The 26,813-nt window shown below is 43.2% G+C and overlaps 1 protein-coding gene across 1 annotated transcript in view; it reads left to right on the forward strand.

Annotated features, from left to right (window-relative positions):
- Positions 1-675: 675 nt before the first annotated feature.
- P130cas (Serine_rich_CAS and FAT-like_CAS_C domain-containing protein p130CAS) overlaps positions 676-26,813 on the forward strand; it is a 36,410-nt gene continuing 10,272 nt past the window's right edge. The window contains exons 1-3 of the mRNA XM_070655078.1: positions 676-1,144; positions 21,729-21,878; positions 22,698-22,847. Of these exons, the coding sequence (XP_070511179.1) occupies positions 1,100-1,144; positions 21,729-21,878; positions 22,698-22,847 (345 nt within the window). The 5' untranslated portion in view covers positions 676-1,099. The remainder of the gene's footprint in view (positions 1,145-21,728; positions 21,879-22,697; positions 22,848-26,813) is intronic.

Below are 26,813 nucleotides of genomic sequence, written 5' to 3' on the forward strand. Positions count from 1 at the left end.
CGCTTCTTTAAACAGGTGTGACGTGTAGAAATTCCGATTTGTCGCTTCTTAATTTTTTGCCGAAATTTTTGTTCTCTTTATCTTCGTTAACGATTTCAGTATGCGCTATTCGTTCCATTTATTCTACTCTATTTTATTTTCTTTTCTGGATATTCTATTCGTTATCATTATTACTATTATATTATTAGATCGTCTATCATCCGACGCATACAAATGCCTGTCGCGACGGTGCGAGATACATTATCATCGTTCTCGTTTAAGTTTCTGGTATTCCGCGGCGACGGCGTGAAAAAGAAAATAATATAATAAGTTATAATCCTTGAAGGGACCGGTTGACGTAACCGGTCCACTATTTTTAACCGCGTCTTTTTGTTCTACTTTTCCCGGCGCTCCAGCTTTTATTCCCTTTTGCGCTTTCTTTCCTACGTATGAACTGAATTAAAGGTGAGGTTAACGTTTTTTTTTCTTTTTTTTTCTTTTTTATTAAATGTATATTTATTCCACGACGTTTAAAACAAGCCTACAGGCTTATTTCGTTTTCGACGACAATCGCCGGCGTTCAGGTACGTTCGGCGGTGCGGTTCGGAGATGGCGCCACCGTGGAGGGAGGTATACCGCCGTCACCGCCCGGACCGAAGCCTCAGTCTCGCGCACACACTCGATGTGTGACGGTATCGCGTCGCGATTATTTTTTTTCAACCGCTTTTCTATGTAGACTTTTCGCGGAAGGGATTCCTCGAGATTAACCCCGATTTTCCCGCCGTCGCGAGTCGCGCCTAACAAGTATCGATGCGACGGGCGCGTGCTACCGGGAGTGAGTGAATTCGGTATCGAAGCAGTGGCGAAAACTAGACGGACGCCGGAGAGAAAGGGCGGCGAAAAAGAGCGAGAGAGAGAGAGAGAGAGATAGGTAGACAGAGAGAAAGAGAGTGAGTGAGAAGAAGACAGTCGGTGTGAGGCTCGTGATCGATCTCGCGGTGTGCGCCGTCAAGGTGTTTTCCTTTTCGCGGCCCCTCGGTGGCGATCTCCATTATGTCATTGGCCGACAGACCGCTTTGATTCGAGAAACCAGCTAGGCTCGCCGGAACGGCTCGCGACGATGCTGCCGCAGACGCCTGACATCATCCCGACAACGTTGAGCCAGGTAGGCGAAGTTGGCTGCAGCTTCGGACCGGTGCCGGTCCGAGTTGCGTTAACGTAGCGAAAGATTCCAATCCATTAAGATAATACTAAAGAAATAAAAGATCAACGTAACTCGTTTCTATTTATTCCGTGTTTACGATAAACGAGACTCGTAACTCGCCGGAAGGGAACCGGTTCCCCAAAGCCCGGCTCTCGATTTTCCAGACCTATTCCGCGATTATTTCGCGCGTTGCATGTTTCGCAAAGGGAATATGGAAAGAGAGAGAGAGAGAGAGAGAGAGAGAGAGAGAGAGACGTTTATACGAGATATATCGCGCGGGCGTAAGCCACCCGAATCCAGGAGTTTCCCTACTCGCTGCCAGTCGCCTGCAATTAATCCGGAACCCGCATACGTTTACAAAGTTCCGTTACAAGGCGGACGTTCCGTATTGAAGTTGGATTAGCTTGATACGAAGCGAAGTGATCGCCTTAGGAACGACTCTCGATCGGAAGGGAAAGAAATTCGCGTCGTTCGCGACCGGGCGAAAAAGAATTTCTAGGTTAGGTGCTGTACGAGGGCTGTCGTTAATTTTTGTAGCCTCGTAAATCTGCTAAATAATTAATCGTGAATATTGTCATCTTTATTTCACGCGGAGAGAGCTTTCATTTATTTATTTTATTTTATTTTATTTTTTATATAAAACTTGGGGAAACGCGTTCACGTCTGTATATACATCGTTTTGAGTTCTTTTTTTTTTTGTTTAACGAAAATGCCGGCTGCGAGGGCTGATGCTAGGAAACAATGCGTACGACAGCTTACATGTCGCTTGGAATGACAAAAAAGGAATATATAACGTGAAGTAGACGACGTAATCGATAACAGCCGGAAGTTTCGTGAAAGCCTACGGCGAATGAAACGATATTGACAACATTGACATTTTATCATGTAAAGTGGCTCGAGAGTTTTTATCTTTTTTTTTTGTATCGCTTCTTTATACGTGATATAATCGAGTGAGGGCCTAGGACGAAATAAAAAGTACTTTCCCGCGATATCAATTTTTCTTTCCGACGTTGAATTTTTTTTTATGTAAGAAAGCACGTGGAGGCGCGCGAAAATTATATCACTTTTGAAATAAATAATTATAAATAAAGGTCTCATGTAATTTGTACGATAATGATTTGTAAAGTATCGGATTAATCAACAAAATCTCGGATTATTAATTAAATACATCGAACCGCGCGTTGCTCGTACTTGTTTGTGATACGTGTGTTCAATATGGTACGTTTCGCTTCGCGTTTATTTTTCGCCTGTTTATTAAATGTCGCGGTTAAAAACAGGCTGGAACAGGTCTCGGCATGTTTGGCAAATGCGTTGAAGCGACCTAAATTTTTGTTTCCTTTTTTCTTTTTTCCTCACGGAAATATATTTTTGTTTGACAATGGCGTGCAAGAATTTTCGTCATGTGGCGCCTTGCTTTCTAGCGCGATTCAAAACGGCTGTCGTAGGTAGCTGCAGAGGTTTAATGCCTTTTTCTTCTTCTTCTTCTTTTTCTTTTTTTTTTTTTTTTAATTAAATGAGGTTGTCTATTTTCTGTTGAACTTCCAGTAGCATTGAAAAACGTGGGAATCATATAATTTTCAGGTAGGACGTCGTGCTCCAACAGGTGGATTATAAATCGATAATCACTTCGATAAATTGTTTAAAGGCCAGCGTGAAAATACTTCGCGGTGAAACTTCATTCGTCTCCGAGCGGAGTCTATTCTTACGTATCTGAAAATAATTTTCTGAAGTTCATCCGTCGCGCGAAAATCGATTTGCGGTAAATAATTACAGTCTGAATAACAGCCGCGGGATTGAAATTTTGTCATTGAACGCGGCTCCGAGTCGACCGCGCCAAAATTGCCGTAATAATTGCCGCGAAACAATTGCGGCATACATTTTTCACGTATCGGCAAAAGCACGTCGGTTTCGTAAACGCGGATCGGGGGCTGTCCCAGACCGAGTTTCGCTAAATCGCGAAATTAAAATTGCGACAACGCGACGCGTAATAAATTGTGCGAAGCAGGACGTTAAACAAAATGTAAAATTTAATTGCGATCCAAAAATGAAATCCCTGATTATCATTATATATTTAATTACAAGCTTCTTGTATCGAGAGACTCATTTTTTATTTGTCATAAAAATAAATAAATATAAACCCACCAGATTTCGAGAAAAAAAATATTCTTGTCGGTAACAAAAGTTTCTAAATTAAAAAAAAGAAAAAGAAGAAGAAAAGAAAAAATTTTTTAATCGGTCTCCAGGCGAGTTTTCTCAACCCGTGCCGGTTCTTCGCGAGTGACATTGACTTTTCCGCGTATTCCCGATGACTCGAGAAGAAAGGCGCAGCACGTTTCACCGCTTTGCCTGTTTGTCCACGTACGATTTCGTTGTCGTAGCGGCGCGTCTCCTCTTTCCAAGACCGTTCAGGTTTTATCATTCGTGGAAGGTGCGTGACGTACTTCGCGAGAGAATTCTTAAGGCGGGTCTTATCGATTGTTTCGAAAGCCGATGTTAAACAAGGCAACACCTAGCGGTGCGTCCTGTGCGCGACGGTGCTCGGGGAAAAAGAAACGTACGCGATCGCAGGCCGTGCGGAAACCGCCCGGCCGTAATAATTATCTCGTCGAGTCATCGTCCGGCGAGTATAAAAAATTTCCCCCATATTCACTCGCGAGTGAAGCGTAAAGAAAATTAATAAAATTCTCAACTCCCCCTCTATCTTTTTGAGCCATCGGCATTTAACTTCTCTCTGCGCTAACGAACGTCGCGCGTTTATTTCCGCGGCTAGTGCAGTTCGCTTATTAAGCGGAAGGTACGTCATGAAGTTGCTGAGGTTTGCGCGTTCGCGCGGGGACGAGATTAGCCCCGGCGCGGCCACTCCCATGTTGAAGATTAAGAACGATATTTGCAGAAACGATTAAGTTTACACTTAGCGCCGGTACCGGCGCATCGTAGTGATAGCGTTACGCCCTGACGTTGGCATTTACTCGCGATCGCGCGCGATTCCTCCCGTCGTGCACGTTCTATGCAAATACCGGTTCGTGCGAACGACATCGGGCGCCGCGGTCTTCGCAGAAGCTGGCACGGAGAAGTCGACCTCGTAGCGGATAACGCATTGTTGCGAGATTAAACGCACCGCCGGAATTAAACCCTTTCTCTCCCTCTCCCTCCCCCCCCCTCCCTCCCCGTCCTTCACGACGGAAACGTGAGGTGAATTTCGGAAGCGCGGGCCAGAGTTCTCGTGGCACAAACGACGGGGAGAAACGGGCAAACAATACGCGATACGCGAAATCCTTTGGCGTAGGTCTGAAAATGGAACCGCGGAGCTTTAGAGAATATGGTAATTAAGAGTTTCGCATGACGCGAATAAAATTCGAAGCGGAGGAGAGAAACGTAGACGGACAAATAATCGTTGTACCTAACGGTTACGTTGTAAAATAATAATGACGATAAATAGTTGCGAATTACATTCACTGGTCTGTCTCAAACTTCTTTAATAATATTATATCAGTGTTTCGAGTAGCGGAATAATTTCGGGAGTCATGCATATTAATAAAAGGCTCTGCCTTCTTTGAGGCTGTATTATTTTGTTAAAGAGAGAGAGAGAGAGTGAGAGAGAAAAAAAAATAGAGGCGAGAGAATGAGGCGGCGGTTCGAAAAGTTTGCCGGTGGTTTCTTCTCAAGACACCATCAGCTGGTGGTTTAATGAGATTTCGCGGTCGACAGTGGCATAATTAAGGGCGGGGGTAGCCCTGTGGTTAAAAACTTCCACCTCCGCGTGTTTTAATGCGATTTAATTTACCGTTACCTGCACTCGCGCCTACCTACCGTTCGTTTGGAGAAAGGAGCGTCGATTCCGCGGCCCAGTCGAAGAAACGAACAGGGGAGGGAAAGGGGCACTTCGCCCGATCCCCCTGCTTTTTGCAACCGCCGAGTGGGGCAACGTAAATGTACGTTCTTCAGTCCCGCGATGCAGAGCCCCGCCGATCGTAAAACAGAAGTAAACCGGTACCAAATTGAGCCGCGCGTTCAACGGCGGCCTTAATTTTTCCTGGAAACATTTTATTTAGAATCAGAAATATTTATTGCAAATAAATTCCCGGACGGGTAGAAGATTCTCCTACGGTTAAGCCAATTGCGCGTAATCATTTGTTACGTATCGACCTCGCAAGAAACGCGATATGTATTCGCCTTTTTTTTTATTTATATTAATTTAGTTTAATTTTTTTTTTTTTTTTGTACGAAAAGTGCAAGCGAATTTTCGTCTTCTCCTCGTGACATCGACCAAAGTGGTAAAGACCTTACCTGGCCGGGCTAAGAGAAGGCCGCGATCGATCGGTTTCCAGGCGTATCAGCGACGTAGATACGCTCCGAAACCGCCCTTTCTCACTTTCCGCTCGTGCAGCTTGTTAAATATTAAGAGTGTCAACAGCGGCCGTGGATATCGTACACTCTAGAGAAAATGAAAGTCGACATTCGTCCCCGCAAACCTACCGGGCGAGATAAACGATCGCGACGTCGGATCGCAGCCGTGCACATAAAAATCACTTATAACAATCTCGAGACTTAAATACGTAAATAACGCGAGCAAACGCAATCGAGGACCTTCCGGCAGTCGTTTCGAAGCGTGAGCAACGCTGAAAAATTCTGTATAATTGAGATTCTTACGTCTGCACGATGCTCCTTGATGATTCGCGATAAAAATATATATTATTAGTACTTATCACGTAAGTTTTTTACACGCACAGGCAGAAAAGAAATTATAACGTGTCGTACATTACAATTGTCTTGCTTCCGGTGTATGGTTCATCGCGAACCTTGGCTGGAAAATCTCCCCCTTCCCCCTGCGCTAGTTTCCGTGAGAAATCTTGACGATCAATCGTTTGTTCTTACCGTTTCGTTGAGCTTCTTTCGTTAGCAACAAGTAGCCCAGGCTACGCTATCCGTTATATTACAACTGTCGCTAACTGTCCCCGATGAAAATAGACAATGGGTTGCGTAATGACGATTTCTTGCACTCGTGTTCTCCAAGTGATTAATCGTACAGCGTTCTCAGCTTACACGCCGCCTATTTCTCGGTCACGTTTGTTTCAAGCGATTATTATTATTATTTTTTTTTCTTTTTTCTTTTATTTTTGTACCGTATTCTCGATATTCTTATTAAAAGAAAAAAAGGATTTTTTTTTTTTATTAAATAACTAAAGCTTGTAAAGTAACCGTTGGAGTAGTTATCTATCTTTGACAAAGCTTCGATGATAAATTGCGTTTCCTATTCACGACGTAGAACTAACTGTGCCTCGTCCCTTTAATACACGTCACAGATTTTTCTCCGCCGAAAAGTGTGTGAACTAGATTTATTCAAGTTACAATGCCGCGCAGCGGTATATCCTGTAGGTGTATCTGTCGCGAGCTGTATCGGGACAAGGATTGCAATTTGCCGGGTTATTGATCCACCTACATTCAGAACACGGCGGTACATATATGGAGGATAATCTGTGGCGATTCCCACGGTTTTCAGGATACTTCGGCACGCGAAGCTTACGCGCTTCTTAGCACGCTATATCTTTTCGAGACAGTTTTCGAGCCGAGGTAGACGCAACTTTTCGTCAGGATTCCTCGCGCGGAATCCCCGCGCTCTAAAATATTTAGCGTGTACGGTCGAGGGCTTCATTTCTTTCGGCATCCTCACCGAAAAGTCGAAACCGAGATCTCGGACGGGCACTGAAAATATTTGCATCTTTAATATCTTTGTAATCTTCCTCGTTATCGGCGATCTTCCGACAGGTTCTTCTTGAAACGTTGTATAGAAGTTCGTGATGCGCGAGAAACCCAGCAGATTATTCGGATTCAGCCTGTCTCGTCCATGAGCTTCCTTTCTCTTTCTCTCTCTCTTTCTCTCTCGCTCTCTATTCACAGAGACTTCATTGTCGAGTTTGACGCATCTTGCGTTATATAGAGCAGGTGTGCGGTTTACCTGCCGCAGGCGGTGCCGCTTTTTCATTTTTCTCTTTTTTTTTTTCTACTCTCCTGCCTTCGTTCTGCGATGATCGCGGAACGCGATCATCATATCTCCTCTCGCTTTATTCGTTTTCTTCCGTAGAATCCTCCTCGCCGCGGCAAAACTCGTGGAATTAATATCGCGCGTATAAATAAAACGCCTGAATGCATCTGGAATTATCGTTGATAGCGAGATTTAAAGGATCGAGTTATTATTTCTGTGCGGGGTCGGGTAAAAAAATTTTTTTTTGCTAAGGTAGGAGTAAAATGTGCCGCGCAAAGGAATAGTGAAGTTGGAACAAGTTCAAAGAAGGCTTAAAAGTTATTGTTTTCTGGGAATGAGGTCAGAACTCCACACATACTAGGACTATCGCGAAGTTATATAATGAATGGTGACCATGGTCGATAAACCTCTGAGGAAGTAATCTAACTCTTCTTATAACTTCCGGCGACCTTTATAAACGTTTTTCTCAAGGAAAAACCGCTCGGAATCCGTATTTATTTGAACCGGTCCGGACCACCAGCGGCGCGATTGTTCAAAATGAATGCTAAAGAACTTGCCTCTATCCCCTTCACGTTCTTTATCTTCTTTAAAGAAAATAATACCGAGAAATAAAAATACCGGTAAAAAGCCGGTGTAGTTTATCTCGCTTGCATTCTGTACAAGTTTCAATCAAAAAAAATTTTTTTTTATTTATTACCCAATATTATTTTTGCTTTCGGCGATGTAGAATAGTTTGAATAATTAAGAAATAAAATTTGAACAGATTTATTTCGCAGAAAAGTAACATGGAAATTTTTGTTTCGAAAAAATAAAGTGCTCGCGAAACTTCTGATCGACTGTGAAGTTAGTTTTTTTTAATTACTCAACCGATTGAAATATCTTGGGCTAATAAATGGCGAGGCTATAAATCGAACTAATTAAGATATAAAAGCATGAAAATGAATTAATCAAACCAGAGATAATTCGGCTATAATTTGATGAATCCCATAACCGGTCGTCATCCCACGGTTGTTAATTGTCGAGGCGATAGGTCGTGGGTCAAATGACGCAACGTTTCGTTAGATGTGGGTGAAATCAATTCGGCCTTCGCTCGTCGAATCAGGAAGCGCCCGTCTTCCGCAACCCGCATTAAATCAAGGATCTTCATGGAAATTCAATAATCATTGTCTCCACCCGCGATAAAACTGTACGCTTCACTCGGAACGAAATGAATGTAAAATCCATTTTCTACGCGAGTCGTAACAGCCGTGAGCGACGTTAAAAAAAAAAATAGGGGGACGTTAAAAGAACGGTGATTCGATTCGCTCCAGTCTCCATTTATGGAATTTATTCGATTTCTTTCACTATTACGATCAAATATCCTAACGAAAATAACGCAAGAGCCGTCGCCGGCCGTCGAAAATTATTAATTTTTCAACTTCTAAATGACGATGATAATAATAACGTAATACCGACAATAATAATAATAATCCGATCGCTTTATTTCTACGTAAAGAATTTCGTATCAATTTTGAGAAAAATTATGTAATCGGAGAAAATGTAAAATTTAGCTGGGCTAATATTTTCGGGTCTCCGGCCGAGGAGGAGAAAGGAAGGTAGGAAAACAATATTTCGCCGTTGACACGGAAGCGAAATAGATCGACGTGAATTCCATCAACGGCCGACGTTACAGCCAACTTTCTGAGCTACCGCCCTCCGGGTAGAATCTAATCTTTCGTAGACGGGGACGATCACGGCGCGCGAAGGACGGGGTGGGGTCGTGACACCCTCCGGTTTTAAATTCCCGTAAGAGAAGAGAATAAGCCGAGGGTACTCGCGCCTAGTTTAATTGCCCGCTTGTTCGCGTCAAGTCTCGACATCTGCTACAGCGTCCCTGCAAATCTCCGATTAGCATAATCTAAGTTGAGCGATAGCGAAGCCCTCGGCGAATTATTAGAATACGGTCCGCATGTTTAACGTCAACTGAATCGTATACACGTAAACGGCGTGTACGCGAAAGAGCTCTGAATATCGACTGGAGTACGACCGACAAAGTAAACTGCCTTATTCATGATAATTTTATTCAATTTTTCCCCTGTCTCTTGAATATTGATAATTTAATAATAAATTTCTACTCTTGAAACGTATATTTATATTTAAATGATAATTTAATAAATTAATGTATATGGTCGGTTATTAATCATTAAAGCCGGGTAATTATATGTAGTTGAGCGAATAGTTCTTGATATGCGCCACGGTGACAAGATAATAGCTCTCGATTTGAATATTTAATTGAGCAGAGTTCAGTTTTACTTTTATCAACAGGTATTCTTCTTCTCGTCGAGTAATTTTATTACATTGCTTCTCGCTCGGTAGTAATTGTGTTATATTATTTCTCACTTGCAAATATTATATTTATTACGTCGTTCTTCTTCTTCTTTTTTTTTTTTTGTTTTTTTTCTCTTTAAAAAATAATTTTAATAAAAAATAAGGTACGCTTATCTACTTTAAATATCATGTCTGGTGCGTTCGTTATACTTTTTATATTGTCGTGATACATACATACCCGCAATATCGATCCTTACTTGGACAAAAATATCGCTTTTGGAATTATCTAATCTTATCATTAATGTGCGTGTCCCAAGATCAATCGTGTCGTAGTTTGATAAACGTTAGTCGATAGGTTGCACCTTCGTCCGTTTCGATACAATCAGTCCATTTTATTCGTCTCCTTCAGTTCCTTGGTATTTTTATCGCTCGTTCGTTTAATTCCCGAAGAATTCAAACGCGCAAACTGAGAATCTAAATAATTCTTTTTCACATATCTCGAGTCTCCAAATATGTCGGCTTTAAAATATAATCGTAATTAAAGTATCGTCTCGTAGAAAGAAAAATGAGATAATCGTAGAAGAGGAAAGTCTTTTAATGGTTTCGAGAACCATTTAACGACGAAGATTGGATACCTAAAAGCGTCTGAAAGTCCTTTAAACGACGTAGGAAAACTCGACGTGAGAGTCGCGGAAAGGTTTTCCGCAGGACGTAATTTCGGCCGAGTACCTTTGCGGGGATTGCCTTGAAAAAAAAAAAGAAGGAAAAAAAAAAAGACCGGCGACGAACGTTCTGTCGTTCTGGCCGGCTGCCTGACTCGCTTCGATGGCACATCGAATAGCCGATAAACTTAAAAGGATGAGAAATTGAAATCTTTCTTTCGGCGATAGAAAAACAGCGCGACGCGAAAAGGGTTTTTCCGGCAACTTGCCAGTATTGCCGAAAGCAGGAGGCAACTTCTCGCTTTTCGTTAACACATGGGACGCCGTCCGTGTCCCTTTTACGATTTGCACTTTTCCCCATCTGTTATAGGAAGGTTCCCCGTTTGTTTTACGGAAGCTCGTTATCGTCGGCGTCGTATCGCCGATTGACGTAAGCCAAGCGATTATAGTTTGATTTTAAAGTCTCGTTATTCGGAAATTTCTCACGCGGGTAGGGAAGTGCAAGCAGGAGCACGTGTTTGCTTATTGACTTTCTCGAACACCAGTCCGGCACCGGGTCCCTCGCGTCGATTCGGCGACGAAACGAGCGAGAATAATTTCTCGCGGAAATCAGCCGCGGGAGATGGATGGACGAGGAGGGTAGATTAATCCCCGGGACCCCGTGCCTTGTACATACCCTTAATGTTGACTCAGGCTGCTCACCCGCGTAGAATGGCCGGTCGTAACTTGCGCGAGGGTCGATTCGTGTTATACGTCGGACGCAGCGGGGACATTCGTGGGCGCAATATTTTCTTCGTCTCTCGTCTCTTCTGCTTTCGGCAGTTATCGTAGAATAAACCGCGGCAATATTGATTATCCGAATACGTTATTACGAGAGCGAAGCAAGCTTTAACGCTGAAGATAATTAAAATGAGATTTAAAAAAAAAATTAAAAAAAGAAAAGAATTTTTTTTAACGGGATCAGAGTTAATTCGTATCGATAGAGATAATTTTTAAGGTCAATTTTTCCCGGAGATTGGCGCGCATAAAATTTTCGATCGTGTAATATGATGGTTAGTTGATACTTTTTTTTTCTTTCGTTCTTTTTTTTTTTTCTTCTTTTCTCGTACGCCGTGATCGTGTTCGTTTCAGCGATTAAATAGATCTTATCGGAGCGAGTAACCATAACCGTAGCCGCGGGTTAGTACCTTCTCATCAAGAACTGCGCAAGTTTTCGTTGCCTAGGAGCTTCCCCTCGGCCGGTTATCGATGATGCATCGTTTCGTTGATATTCGAAGCCACGGTGCGCCGGCGAAAGAATCTGATCGATATCAAACGTGAACGTGGCGTGACTGATTGGAATATTAATAAGTGGAATGAATACGCATGGAACTTCATATCGTGCTCTTGCTTGCGCAATCAACACTCTGCGATTGCGCGTTTAATTTAAACGAAATAACTTTAATTTTTTTATTAAATAGTTCGGTTGAAAATAATTTCAAGAGGCCTTCGAATCAACGCACCGTAAAACTCGCGAGACAAAAAAGAAAATCGTGGCGCGCGCGGCACGATTCGAGAAAGAATTTCGGGCTCTCTCGTTATTCTCGCCCGCTAAGGGAATTCTATCGAGTTATCTGTCGATGCCGTTCGATTTCACGATTCGTCGATCTCCTTGCTGGCAGCAGCAAGGGCTAGGTTAACCGGAAATTCTATCGATGGCAAATCATACACCGAACGCCTCCTCGTCTTTCACCTCGGGAATGCCCGTGGCTTGTTCAATTTCAATTACTTCACGACCCGACGCGATCGTTTAATTATTCCTTCGGTTATTCCAGCGTTGTGGCAAATAACGTTTCGTTATCGCGCGAACTTTTCTGGCGCCCGTTTCTTCCGGGCGATGGTTTTTTTCACGGCGGCTTAAAGGAAGCGCCTAACGTCGGCGAGAGCCGGTTTCGCACTTTGAAACCAGAGTCGTTCAGGCAAAAGAAAGTACATTAGCTCGGTTATCAATGGCCCGCCGCGGTCCCCGTGCGCCTTACGACCTTAAGACGAGAACCAGGGACCTCTCGCATCCAGAAAACTTCCACAATTCTGTATAGAACGCTCGTTTGTCTCTATCTCGAAACCTTTTTCTCGGACGTGGACAATTTCAAAGGAACGAATCACGTACAGAAATTGCCCGTAAAATGCACGCGCATCACTTGAAGGCTCTCGAGATGCCGTTTCTCCGCCGGGTTCTCATTTCAAAACCCTTAGAAAAGATGCGCGTAAGTTGTAGTAGTAGTTTCCCTTATGGCTGTACAGTAAAGTGAAATTTTTTTTTCTTTTTTCTTCTTTCCTTAAGTTTTAATATATTTTACAAGTATGCGAAAGCGTGTGTAAAACATTTTTTTTTTCACGAAGATAACTTTTCATCCGACGACGGCGTGTGAAAATTTTCGTCGCGTGGTATCTCGGTCTGACGTCACGATTTATATACGGCTGGTGAAAGGCCTTAACGTAACGTCACTTTAACCTCGTTTCTTTTCTTTTTTTTTTATGTATATTATTTCAAATTACATCTTTGCTTTTTTAATTTGAGAATCTTTGATACGTCTGATTGAAGTGGATTAATATCGGGACGTTAAGAACACAAGACAAAATTGATACAAGTCATTTAGCAAGCGTATCGGATTACGGGAACGGGAGGGAGGGAGAAATGCGGGCGAACAGAAGTAGAATAAAAACAGTTGTCTCGCTGAGAGGAGAAAAAAAAAAAAAAAAGAGCAGGAGAGAAAGATCTCGAGAGAGATAAAAAGCCGACGGAAACGGCGTGGAATCGATACGGTAATGGCACGTCATGGTCATATGAGGACGGCTGGGACCGCAACGATTTTTATGAATGCGATCCTTGTGCTCCTTCGAAGGACATGACAGTCGATAGGCGGCGTCAGATCTATCCCGACGTGGCGGTGCGATTTTAATGGAACATCTATCTTGATTTTACACACGACGCCTCTCGATAGATGGTCTCATAGACACTAGAGCGTCCTCGCGAATGCGCCTTCGCGTCGCGTCGAGAATTCTTGACTTCCGAACGAAACTCTGGGTATTAAATGACCAATCGGAAATCACATTCCGATTTTTCTCTCCTTCGCGTTGCGTTTATAGCGATAGGTGCGATCGATTTGATTAAGAAAAAAAAAAAAGAAAAAAAATACAGGCAGTAATTAAGAGCGTCTCTTCGTTGATTGTTTATTTCCGCGTATAAATGACGATCAGATTTTAAAAAAATTTTCTTGTGAATTACTGTTATCTGTCGAGGTATCTCGACGGATGCTTTTCCTTCGACGTTGAGTCGCGAAATGATACACGCGTAAAATTCCCTCGAGAGTCGCGCGCGGTTATTCGTTATTTGCGGGGTTGCGCGAGAGGGTTAAAATAATATCTATACACGTGTCGCATTCGCTTATTATACCGGCGCGCTCGCGTCGGGGGATTCCTATGCATTTTAACGACTCTCCGCGGATCTTTATGCGAATGAATGCCGGGGCGCTATCGATAATTTGAGGGGTGGACTGGGTGCCGCGCGCAAACAAAAGGCAACGCGGAATATGCATCCGGCGGGTATGCATCCGCGTGGGATTTCCATTTCCTCCTCGGTTATTTGCGAATGTCGTCGATCGTTCAACGGGATGCGTTTGATATACGTGATGGAATGAAAATGCGACGTGAGAACGCGAACATTTACATCGCGCTGCACCGTCCGTCGAGAAAGAGAGAAAGAGAGAGAGAGAGAGAGAAAAAAAAATGCAATTCCATTCCGCCCTCGTGCTGGACATACATATAACCTATTAGCTCATAATGCCGCGTGAAAAATGAGACAAAGTGTCCGTAACGCGGCTGCTTTCACAGCGCGGATTTAAAATCATCCAGATCAAAGGACTTTTGCCTTGGATAAAATCGTACTTCTCGTTTTGATTGGATTTTGAAAAGTCAATCGAAGCGAGGGGATTGTAATTTCGCTTAATCAGACTCCACGGGCTTCGTTTTGATTCGGATCATTTTGTATCTGCGCCGGCGAATGCAGGCCGGTGTGTATTTAGTGCGGAGGTACAGCGCGTAACAGCCGATGAAAGTTAGTCGATATCATCCGCTCTTACCACGTGCGAGCCAAATGTTACGTTCCGTCCCTTCGCTGTCGCTCAACCTTTAGATCTCTAGGGCCGGTTGTCATTCGTGGATTCCATGCTCGTTCCGTAACCGTGAAAATTCCACCCGGTGGGTTGAAAACGCGGTCAGCGCCGACGTGTGTTACGTTAAAATTAGCGATTCAACAAATTCAGGTCCAGTTCCACTTAAGCAAGATAGAAAGAAAATTACGTTTACTAGTATTTAATTGATTTCTACATCGATACGCGAACGAGACGGCGGCGCGGACAGTGTTTAATGGCGTAATTTGCAATGGATAGACGTAAGATTTATACGCTTTCGTGCATTGTATAATTACTCGCGCGCGTATCACATTACCATATGAACCTAAATGTAACACTCCGGGCGTTTTTATTTTTCTCGGAACTAGTTTCCATATATACGACGTATTATTAAATCATATATCTGCAAATACGCTCGGGCGTTAAATATAATTGGTCTCGCCATTTAGTTTCGCGGAGGAAAAAGAGAAAAAAAAAAAAAATTTATTTATAATCACTATTATCGTCGCGATGCGTGCAGACGAGCGTGCAACGCGCATCCGTTGTACGTACGTGGCATCTCTCTCTTCTTAATCGCGATAGAAACGAGCAAAAGGACCGACGGCACTCTACGCGGCCCTTTGCAAATTGATTTGGGTGCAGAAACTGGTCTCGTAAACTCGAGCCAGGGCGTTTCAGAGACCGGATGCTCTTAATGATCGGCAATTTCACCGGCCCCCGTCACGTGAGAAAGTAAGTTCCGTCGATTTTGTACGTGTGTGCTCTCGCGGAGCGATTACCACCGATTTGCGTATTTACATCGCGGCCTGCTGCGTCCGTACGATCGCCGTAACTTTCGGTACCAATTGAGGGATGGAAGGGCTTCGGATATAATTCGCTCGAAGTTGTTTCGCGCTTCAACTATTGTCGAGCAAATCAAATGTAATTTACGTAATATAAAACGAGCATTGTCCGCTAAATATTTCAACCTCTCGAATGCGACGAGTGCCGCGGGTATTTTCACCCTCGCCTTCTGCCCACCCTTGCTTAATAAGTGGGCACACGTACGGGGAACAACTTCGGAGTGGAGATCTCGGTCTTTTATTGCCGGGCTGGGTGGTAGAGGGAACAAGCGGGCGCGGATAAAGCGAGCGAGGGGCTCCCGATTATCCATTCGTCCCGAAGACCTTCACGTTTTCGGCATCGGCCGACTCGCATCTCCGCAGGATGCACGTGTGAGGTACATCTATGCATATTTATGAGGTGGCCACCGAACGAATCGGAGGCTGGCCCACCTAATCACGCTCAACGCGTACGTTCCGTGATTTTTTGAGAATCGTTTAGATCACGATATGGGAAAATTGCCAACAGCATTGTTTCATGCGGGTTTCTTTCTTTTTTTTTATAATAAAAATAGTTTTAGTCGTCTATTATCTTCTCGGTGAGATATAAGAACAGATTGCAGGGAAAAAAATAGAAAAAAGAAATTAGTCTCACGCCTTCTCTTCTTCTTCTTTTTCAACACTTTTATTTTGAATAAAAATTTTTGAAAGGCAAAAAGAAATAAGAAATCTAGCAATTTAGAGTTTCGTCATCTCGACGATCGTTAGTCATCGCGAAGAAATCGCGACGAGTCACTCAAGATCTCTGAACGTGCATCCCCTCCGCTCGTCCGCGTCATAAATTCAGATTATACGACGATTTATGCGTGACGCTCCGACTACGGCTGTATCGATCACGGGCGCCGGTGGGTACTCTCGTTAAACGCTTTCACGGCGGCTGCAATTATTGGCGGACACGGCCCGGCTCTTTCATTATCGACGAAAAGTGCCGTCGTGCTCTCTCGCGGTCTCTCCCTCAGATGCATCTTCAAACTTTACGCGAGTCCGTAATTGCATCTCCAAGCGAATCTCGACTGTAGTGTCTATCTTGAGAGTTCGATGCGTCTGTAATAGCATTTAGCGGATTATCGGTGGTAATATTCGACTGAAGCCGCCGCTTATCGTATAATACGCACATCGGTTCGCAAACTTTGCCAATTGCGACGCGATTTATGCGTTTGCAACACCTAGTATTATTATTACACGATATTAACGTAATTATCGAAATTATATCGCAATGTCGTACTTACATGATTATTAAAATTATATTATAAGATTGCATTTATAATATTAATTAATCGATAAGTTGCGTAATTTTGCCGACTCATTGACGTGATATTATTTTTTTTAATAATGATAATAATATTATAGTATACATGTCAGAAATAGAATGGAATAAAGCTCGAAGAAGCAAAGTAATATTGAGGCACACATTTGAGATGAAATTAATTGCCGCTTCCGGTCGGCAAACCTTCCGTCTAAAACATTAGTTGTAATGAGTTAACAGTCGCTTGTCATCGTTTCGTGCAACTCCACCATTTTCAAAGCTCTCATGAAGCCACATATTAGTCACGGTCAATGAGTTGTTGATTAAGAACATGTGCTTCTATTACGTAACCGGCAGCTTCCGAGTAAGTCGGTATCGTTATACCCTGTTTAATATTAGCCGCTCTACTCGTATCGGATCTATTAAAGACGTTCCACGTATCGTGTTTCTTTCATTCTCAATGAGTTTACTCTCAATATTTTTTTCTGAATGAAAGCAAGTACATTATCTCTGTACAAAAACACTTTTGCATCTTGCAGGCTTGATGTATTTAAGCTTTTAATTGGTTTAGAAAGTTTTGTATTAATTACTTTTGAAGATATGTTCTCGGTAAAATTGAACGCACAGGTTCCACGGTTTTTCTTTTTTTTTTCTTTTCTTTTTTAATCGCCGGGCGGGAACAAAGAGTCTATTTGCATGACATTGCGGAAGAATGATTACAAGACCGTCATTTTTCTAGCTCGCCTCACTCACAAAGAGAACTTTGTCTCACGGCAAGATACTCCAAATAAATAGTGGAAGAATCAGATGTCGGTGCCCTGTTGGCACCTCGCGGGGTCTCTTTTGTACGAGATAACACTTTCCATTTTGTACTTTCGAAGCCGATGTTTAAGAACGGACGTTGAAATACCTCGCATATTTGTCTGTCTGATAAATCGCTTGCCCTTTAAATTCTAAATTTACACAGTTATTTCGAAAAATATTTGGGGAATCTTGCTTAGATCGTAATAAAACTACACGTAATTTTTTTTTTCTTCCTTTTTTTCTTTTTTTTTTTAATTTTAATTTAACCATATTCCAAGAATTTGCGCACGGAGTGAAACGTGGTCTATCATCCGGTGCCCAGTTTATGCTTTCTCATACCTGATATCCCTGCAATGCAATCCCGATGTGTTCTCGGGTTACTCATAACCATGCACGCTCGCTTCACCTGAACGGCAAGGATACATTTAATAAAAAGCACAAACTGATTTCAATAAAATACGATAGAACGTTATTTCTCTCTTCTGCCTCAGGCTTTCTTAGTTCCTGTCAAGTAGCGATAATTAAATTTTTTTGCAACAGCCATAATTGAACACTGTTAAATATAAAGATATTTCTGTAAAAAAAAAAAAAAGAAAAGAAAAAAAAAATCTTAGGTCGCTCTAACTTAATCTTTTTCTTCGGCAGTTAGTAGATAGTCGTAAAATAAACGCTAAGCTCTCGATTGTAATCGCTCCCCTTTTTTTTTTTTTTTCTTTCACGTCTTAAGTTCTGTTGCTCAAGTTCTTTTATATTCCACGGCCCTTACGAAGCTCGTTCGTTCCAAGTGTACATACTTGCACGTAATCTTTGTGCAACGTCAAGTGAGCGAACAGTTAGCAACGAGTCGCTTGCTGAGATCGTGCGTTGACGATTCGTTCGCCAATCAAACAATCTGTTCGTTCCATTGTGCTCGCTTAATTTTATTGCTTTCATCAGATCATCGCGTGACCGTTTTGCCCATTCTCGCACTCGTTCGCACTTGCGCCTCGTATTCGCGACACAATCGTAAAACATATATTATTATTTTGCAATACATGAAGAGCTACGTTGTATTAAAAAATAAAAAATAAAAAAAAAGGGGAAAGAAATTAAATTTTGTTACAATTTACACGAAAAATCTGAGATCTTTCGCGATACTTCAGTTAGATTGAAATAAAACATTTACTAGTCATTACAATTTTATTGGCTTGCATTTTAAGTTCTACAAAAGTGAAAAGGTACGATTTATAAATGTCATCAATAATTTCAGCGTATTACTGAACATTATTTATAGAAACTGTATATATCCGGGCTCGTTGTATAACTTCTTGATCAACCTACCAATTAAATATAAATATAATGCTTGGATGATGCATCGATTTCATTTTGATCAGCGGTTTACGCTATAACTGCGGTAACCCATCGATGTATCATACATATAATCAGAGTTGTGAATGCAAAGTAATTACGCCAGTATAAATAACCATAACTACACGAAACAGTCTCGCTTCCTCTTTCTATGCAAAACTAATTCTCGTACATCGTCTCCGTGTACCGAAGAAAAAAAATATCATTAAAACTTGTCGAAGTTACATAAAACTTCTCTCGGAGGCATTATTCATTGGCATACATTTTCTCACGTCGAAAATAAATACTTTGAACACGTAATAGTTCTTGCCCGGAGAAGAATCTCATTTTCTATTCAATATCTCCTCTTTTCTTTTTTTTTTTCTTTATGTAAAAAATTTATTCTTCGGCGACGACTTTTCTTCGCGCTCAATTTCGGCGCCGCGTAAAATAATCCCACGACATTTACGCGTCGAGAATAAACAGATTTTTCGAAAGAGGGGCACGCGCTTTTATTCTGCGTTCGACGAACTCGCACGATGCCGGGGCCGGTTCAGGATAAGATCAATTCGAGCTTCCGTTGCGCTCGCCGGCAGGCGAGAATTGAATTATGCAAATGCGTCCCGTGGCCTATCTGCGTCCAGGCCTGTGTCGAAATTTCCGGGGATCGTGCGCCGCCGTCGGTTCTCCTTCACGCCCGCCCGGGTTATCGCGGAGGATCCCACCTCCTGTCGCGGCCCGTTGTGACAGGGTTGCCTCTCCGTTCGCTCGAATTCGTCCCGAGATCCTTGTTATCGCGAGGCACAATGCGAAACTAATTCGAAGCGGTGAAACCTCACCCGAAAGATTGCCCTCCCTCAATTCAGAGCGATTTAACTCCCCCGTAATCCCCTAAACAGGATGTATACCGAAATCAAGATGTATCCCTTTCAATCGTCGAATCATCTCCTCCCCGATATCTTTATTGGAGAAAGATTATTAATTCCGTATAATTAATTTCTTTTGTGGATTCTTTTTTTTTTCTTTTCCTTTTTTTCTTTTTATTGTATATTTTATTGGAGGACGCGGTCTCGAAGATGCGTTCCTTTGATAGTATTGACTTATTTTACGTTACACCGTGTCGATGTTACCGAGATCTTGTCGTTTAAAAGGATCAGCGGACCATGTCTGGAGAGCCGGTTACATTATTTTGTATTCTTAGCTTTGATAAAGATTGATCGATGCCGGCGTAACTCGATACCAGTCGAGCTCGAAAGATCGGAATTGACACGGGCGTGCTTTCCCCCCTCATGTTTCACTTACACGTGATTAAGTAAATCGTATTATTCGCGCTACGCGCACTTTCGATGAAACGTTAACCCTGGGTCATTACATGCGAGTAACACTTGCAGGCCCTTCGTAATAAACGCGCTACCGTTTATAAGCTACTTGTAATTGGATTACGGACTTAACAAGACTCTGCCGCGTCACTCGAATGCAAAAATGCCACCGTGCGTGTTTCACAAGACACTTCGTGACGGCGAGTAGCGACGATTTAAATTAAAATTCGCAAATACCTAATAAATATCGTCGTATAATAATGCACAATTAATTTCTTGTCACGCGTACTTAAAAAAAAAAAAAAGCAGCAATTATAATTATGACAATATTGAAAGCAGCATTTATGCGCACAGTCAGCGAACGCATTAACTCATTGTCGGCTAACTTATAATAATAGTAAAAAAAAGAAAAAAGACAAAAGACCGAAACCAACGTGACTGTGACGATACCTCATCTCCTGAAGCGGCACGTGTCTAGAAAGGGCCTTTTAACCCTCCGCAAAGCATGCTCCGTTGATCGTGATATTTGTATAGGGCTACTTACCTCCGGTACACGTGCTGGAATCGCGTACGTACGTAAGCACATGCGGGCCGGTAAGTCGTTTTCGACGGAACGAGCTTAAAAAAAGAAAAAGAATTTTTTTACTCAAACATTTCGACAAACCGATCTGAAGCTTTCAAGTTATTTTACGTATTATCACGATTATTATTCTCTCTTAAACGCATCGCGCTGGAACGAATTATCGCCCGCACGAGAGCTCGATTTTTTCCCGCCGCGGTCTTCATGGAAGTGCAGGGCAATTACATTTAATAGAAGCGCCCGTGCTAATGATCGTCGTAGCGACGCATTAATTCCGCGCTGTCCCTCTTTCCCCCCCGCGTCGGAGCTTTGCCGAAGATCACGTCTGACGTCATTGTTCGCCGGTGATGGGGCGAATAAACGAGGGAAAAGAAAAAGAGATAGGTTCGAGAGAACACGCGAGGAGGAGAAGACGAAGGCTGTTTCGGTCGAGGCGCTTCAATTGAGCTCGATCGCGCGAAGTGGGAGGACGGGGACGAAGGGCGGCCTGCGAGCTTTTCTCGTAAAACGCGTCCATCGGGCGGGTGCACTTCGAGCCGCGGCATCGCCGTTTAAGTGGTCGTTACGTCTCTCTTTACGGAACGACAGCGGCGGGGACCGATCGTCGCCGTCGCTCGAAATAGACCCGACAAATGGACGGAGGCCGCCGGCGGTCTCCGGGGGTGCTAGGATTTTATGGATTTAAATTGGCCGAAGGGCTCGCGCTGCGCGCCTGCGTGCCCAATTGGCGTGCGCGCGGAAACCGCCGGCTCGTTGACTTTCCGAATGAAACCAATTGCTTCTGCGGCAAGAGGCGCGACGACGTGCTATCCGCCCGCGATACGGTATCGCGCACGCTAACCGGCCCAGGCATCGAGAGTGTCGAGTCAGAGACGGAAGCGAACGCGCGCGGGAGGGTGTCCCGAGAGCTAAACTCGTTCGCCGTCGTCGGTGGGAATCGATTTCCTGCCGAGGCGCACGTGGCTTTTTTTTTTTTTTTTGTTAGGAACGTAGCGGGCAGATGCTAAATTTTCAGGTACATTTTGCCATTCGTTATTTCGTCCTGTCTTCAGTTTCTATTAAACGGCGAAAATAAAGTAACGTCACGCGTGAAAGCTATGTGGAGTTTTACTTGCGAGTAGAAGGCGATTAGATAATTTTTTGATTCGCTACTACAAATCTAGGTTTAAGAAAAAAACATTTTTTCCCCCTTTTCTTTATTTAGCGAATTTTCGTCATCAGGTATATTCCATCCATGCTCATTGTCTTCTTTTTTTGGGTTTCAGCAAAAATGCGTGAAAGCGCGAGCTCTCTACGACAACATTGCTGAGGCACCGGACGAGTTGGCGTTTCGAAAGGGCGACGTCCTCACCGTGCTGGAGCAGAACACCGCTGGCCTTGAGGGATGGTGGTTGTGCGCTCTTCGCGGTCGGCAGGTAAGCTTATTTTAAAACGCGTGAAATTTATATCTGTCGATTCCCTTACGTAACAGAACTCGCGGTGACTCCGGGTAATCCTTACGACCGAAAACATCGCGAGTTCATGTACCATCCGTCCGTTTACATTTTCCGCTAATCGGAAACGTGCGGTAAGACCGAGCATGTAATACACGAAACTCCCTTGTGTTTCGGAATTCCGTTTGCGTTCTCCATTAACCGCATCTCTCCTCGTTCTATTAAGTTCTAATGGAGTTTATCCACCGTGTTAACGAAGAGCACATGTCTAGTACTTTCACTGTGCGTCGTATCATCTATGCACGTTTCTATGTATAATGCATAAGGCATACGAGCGCACTCGTACGTCGACAGGAAAGGCAAGAAAAAAAAAAAAAAATCAATTAGAACCCGCAGACAGGCCAGTCATCAGTTTTTGTCCGCTTCTCTAACGCACCGTCCGCTTACAAACGCTAGTTCCGACTGGCCAGTGCACTTCCACTCTTTCGTTTAATTAAGAATCTCATTAGTTACGTTAATATTAAATTTAATCAGGCGCACGAAATAAATAAAAACGTGCCACGAGTCCGTTCGGAGTGGACTTGGAAGGTGATAGACTGTAACGACGAGCTTATCTATTTATCTAATTTATCTAATTTGTTTGAGCAACCCTTAGCTATGATGGAAGTAGTATATTGAATTTTATTCGGCACGTACTGGCAGAACATACGCGATTAAAAATTTATTTGTATGAAGCGTCGTGAATCGAGGCTGTTGTTACGTTCTTGTATTTCTTTTTTTTTTTCTTTTTTTCTGCTTCAGGGCATCTGTCCAGGAAATCGATTGAGGCTTCTGGTTGGCCAATACGATACAGGGGGTTGTTTGGCTGGCAGCAGGGCCGACCTAACCATAGCGGAGGATGGCATACAGAGACATGGGAAGAGGCGTAGCTGGCACGTGCAGCCCAACAGAGTGAGTTATCCGCAGATACATATGTATTTTCAAGTCGTACATATTTCGAAGGTCGCCGGGGAAAATCGCGGAAAAGCTCGAGATTAAAAAGTAGAATGAGAAAAAGTAAAAGAAGTAACGAATGCAACAGTCGACAACCTCGCGGTAGAAAAAAAAAGGATTAAAAAGAAAAAAATAAAAGACCTAGGAAGAATTAAAGAGAAGGATTAAATACGCCGGCGGAAAAATTTAATTTATCCTTTGATTTTATTTTCGTATTTATTTTATTGGATAATTTTTTTATCAAGCGAAGAACTTGTTCTTTCATTAAAACTACGATACCGATATCACCACTTGCGCATTCCTTCGGATAAGTCTTTTTGCGTTTTCTTTTTTTTTTTATTTTTTGCGCGATGAGTCTGAGGTTTGATTTTTGCGGGGATTAATTATTCGATTCTTTATCATCGCTGAGGCGAGGCAGAATAAAGCCACGGATGTTTCGTTGTTGCTTTTCTGATTTTTCCGCTCGAACAATTACGTCGTTTAGCAGGGATTGAGATTGGGAGAGCCCTGTATCGCGGAATTGACAATGTGACGTACGGGCGACGGTTTATTGTGTTGCGATCGAGGGACCGACCTTTTACGCCCCCCGCGTTTAGTGAAACGCGATCTGTCAAAATCAGCTGACTGCCACTTGGCCCGGCTTTCTGGATGGCCGTCCCGTCGCAGTCATCTCCGCGTATCTGGCCTCGCGTCGCGGTTCAGCATCTGTCGCTGACATCAATTTGATTAAACGAATACGTGCACGGTCGATTAAAGAGCCCAGTTTCGTCCACTACACAACGCCGGGGCGAAAATAATTGTCGTTTACAGAGAGGTTTTTAATTTTTATCTGTGAAATCTATAACATAAACGTCATAAACGAATATTAAAAAGAAAAAAAAGAAAAAATGAATTTTAATTATTTTTTAAAATACTTTTAAGTAATTCATTTTAATTAATTTTTTTTTCTTTCTTTTCTTTTTTTAAACTCATGTTCTCTGTCTTGTTTTCTGTGGGGGGGAATTTTTACTCCGCGGCATATTCACGGGGCATTTAGATATATCTCCGTCGTCGTTCAATCTTATCATCACCGTCGCCGTAGGGCTAAGAAATTTAAACTCCGGTTTCTTTTATAATTAACTTTATTCAACTTTACAGTATCTTTTTCCCTCTTGTATTCCTTTTCGCCTTATATTTCTCTCGACGAGATTCGCAATAAGAAAAACCTATGCCGCAAGATTCCCTACAAGGGCTGGCCTTTCTCGTGCACAGACGGTCCGCGGCTGCCCTTATATGTATGCCCGCCGATTCCGGACAGTGTCCACTTTCTGACATCGCTTTATTTCTCCGTTTCTCCTCCCCCCCTTTCGCCCCCGTTTGCAATGCCCGCGCCGCGGACGTGTGCGGGAGCACGTCCGAGATGCGCACGGTGGGGTCCCACGGCGTCATCTCGATGGAATGTCCAGGGCGGCCCAGGCTCAAAGAGCGGACGCGTTTCATATCCCGCGTCTGTTGTACGTCCACGAATCGTCTTCCTCCTCGGTCGCGTACCCTTCGCGCTCCTCCTTCCGTCTTTCTGCCCGCAGCTTCCGAGAATAGCTCGTCGCGCACATTTTTAACACGCTAGAAGACTGCGAAGGCGGACGGCCTCCTCTCACGAGACTCCGTTCTCGAGTCGCGCCGTAAAAATCTCGCTTATCAAAGCCAACGCTGCGCCATTCGTTGATCGGCGCGCTTATCTCGGATCGCGAATCGTACGCCGGTCGATGAACGGAGGTGCCATCCCGTCACCTTCGAAATTTCGTCGCACGTTTTGAGAATGCAGCTCTCCCGATCGCAACTTCGAGCCGTTACGCGAGAGAATTTGTGCACGTACGTTATCGTCGCTCGTTTCTGTGTTTAACTTTTCTCGTTCTCTATTTTTTTTGGAAACGTTCACGCGTGGATACGTTGTTCAACACCGAAGGAACTGTATTTAAAGGACTTTCCTTCGGAAATTTTTCCCCGAGCAAAAGTTTCTTGAGAAGAAACACGACGATCGCGCTCGTTAGAGACTTTGCCTCTCTGAAAGAGTTGCCTTTTGAACGATACTTCTCGCCCTCTTTCGTAATAGCTACCACGGGAAACGCGTCGAAGTCACGCCTCAGCTCTTTATCACATCGTGACACGCTTAATTTGTTCTTTCTCATTAACTTTCTCACTAACGACAAGCTGCTGCGCTCGATAGTAGCTGCATTGTTTAAGAAAGCAAAAGGCTCGCGTTACCGGTAGGAAATAAATAGTGAAGTTCACTTGGCTCGTTGATTGATTAGGCCAACTATTTATTCGAGGCAAGATTTTTTAACAAAACCGATCACCTTGTCGGATCGAAGTATCTTATTTTATTCTCGTCAATCGGTATTCTGTACAAACTAAAAAAAAATCTTTTTCTTTTATAACAATTATTAAAACGAGTATACAAAATTAAATCAATTAATTAAATTTATTATTGCGAAAATTAACAAAAGAAAAATCGCAAATTATTTTCGATAGATCAAGAGCTCCGTTTAAGAAGACTTCGCGTCGTTGAAGAACGTTTTTCGTCTTGTGTCGCAACAACTTTCGCCAAAACGTGTCGAAGTCACGCGTCAGCTCTTATCGTTTCATGTTACGCCGACCCGGTGATTCTCACCATTCATTCCCGGGTTTTCGTAGGAAAGGGTTTTCCCCCTTCGGCGGACTGCAAACAATCCCCCTTTTCCGCGCCTTTTCCTCCGCCGCCGGTCAGATTTCCGGTCGCCGAACAATTTCCCTGCTCGATCTTAATTTCCTTCTCACCTACAGCCGAGCTCGTTTCCGTCGACACGTGGCCGGAGGCCTCTCGAAAGATCGTTCGCTGCGCGTCGCCTCTCGCGCGATTCCACCTACCGTTTACCAGGAAAAAGCCTATTTACCCGAGTCATTAGAATGTCCTCGACAGCGGTTTTATCGTGTTCCACTCGACGCGACGAATATTCACAACGTAATTAGCGATATTAAATAACGAAAGGATTCTGTAAAGAGAAAAAAAAATCTGAAACAAGAGGATTTCAGAAAAGTTTACTTTTTACAGAATTTTTTTTTTAAAAAGAAAAGATCTATTTTTATTTTTTAAATAAGGAAGAACACGCAAATATTAAAAAAAAAATTTTTTTTATTTAACAGTAGCGTGTAAGAGTTTTACAATGCTGCCGCAGCGGCAAAGTTAAAGTCCGCGGGCCATAAAAATTAAGTAATCACATTTGATTATTCCTCTCACCCTCGTCTAGCGACTGGTAACTTCTTACGGCTGTGGCCCGTTATGGAATATGCCTAACGGTCTCGTCGTTTATTCCAAACTCTTTCTCTTTCTTGTACCCGGCGTGTTCTCGCTATGACACGCGGATCGCGATAAGAGTCTCTCAAAGCAATTTAGATTCGAAACAAAACGGGCCTTCGATGCCGCGCCGTGCAATCGCCTCATGAATTTATAACGCGCTGTGAAACGAGAAATCCAATTTCATCTCGCGGTGCGCTCGTCGCGAGTAACTAGCGTAAATCATTTGCTTTCGAGTAACTCCGGCCGTTCGAGGCAGAAGCCGCAACCGGTAGCCTTTTCTTGCTCGTCGAAAGACCATCCTGACCGTTTATTAAAGGGACAATGAGCGATGTTATCGCTGTAATAAACCGATACCCGCGCGCGCGCGCGCGCGCCGCACACGGTTATCAGAATCATAAAAAATCTTATTATCGCTGCGCGATTCGTTATCTATCTTTTCTTACCCACCGTATTTATCCAATTAATCGAATAAGAAAAAGATTATTGATATTTTTATTATGGTAGTTTCCGCGCAAACTTAACGAACTGCATTCATAAGCGGCAATATTAATTTGATATGACGCCGCCGGGTTCTTCAAAAAGAGATAACTTACATTCCTTCAAGTATT

This window comes from Cardiocondyla obscurior, linkage group LG04 (genome assembly GCF_019399895.1).
Source record: "Cardiocondyla obscurior isolate alpha-2009 linkage group LG04, Cobs3.1, whole genome shotgun sequence".
NCBI classification, from domain to species: domain Eukaryota; kingdom Metazoa; phylum Arthropoda; class Insecta; order Hymenoptera; family Formicidae; genus Cardiocondyla; species Cardiocondyla obscurior.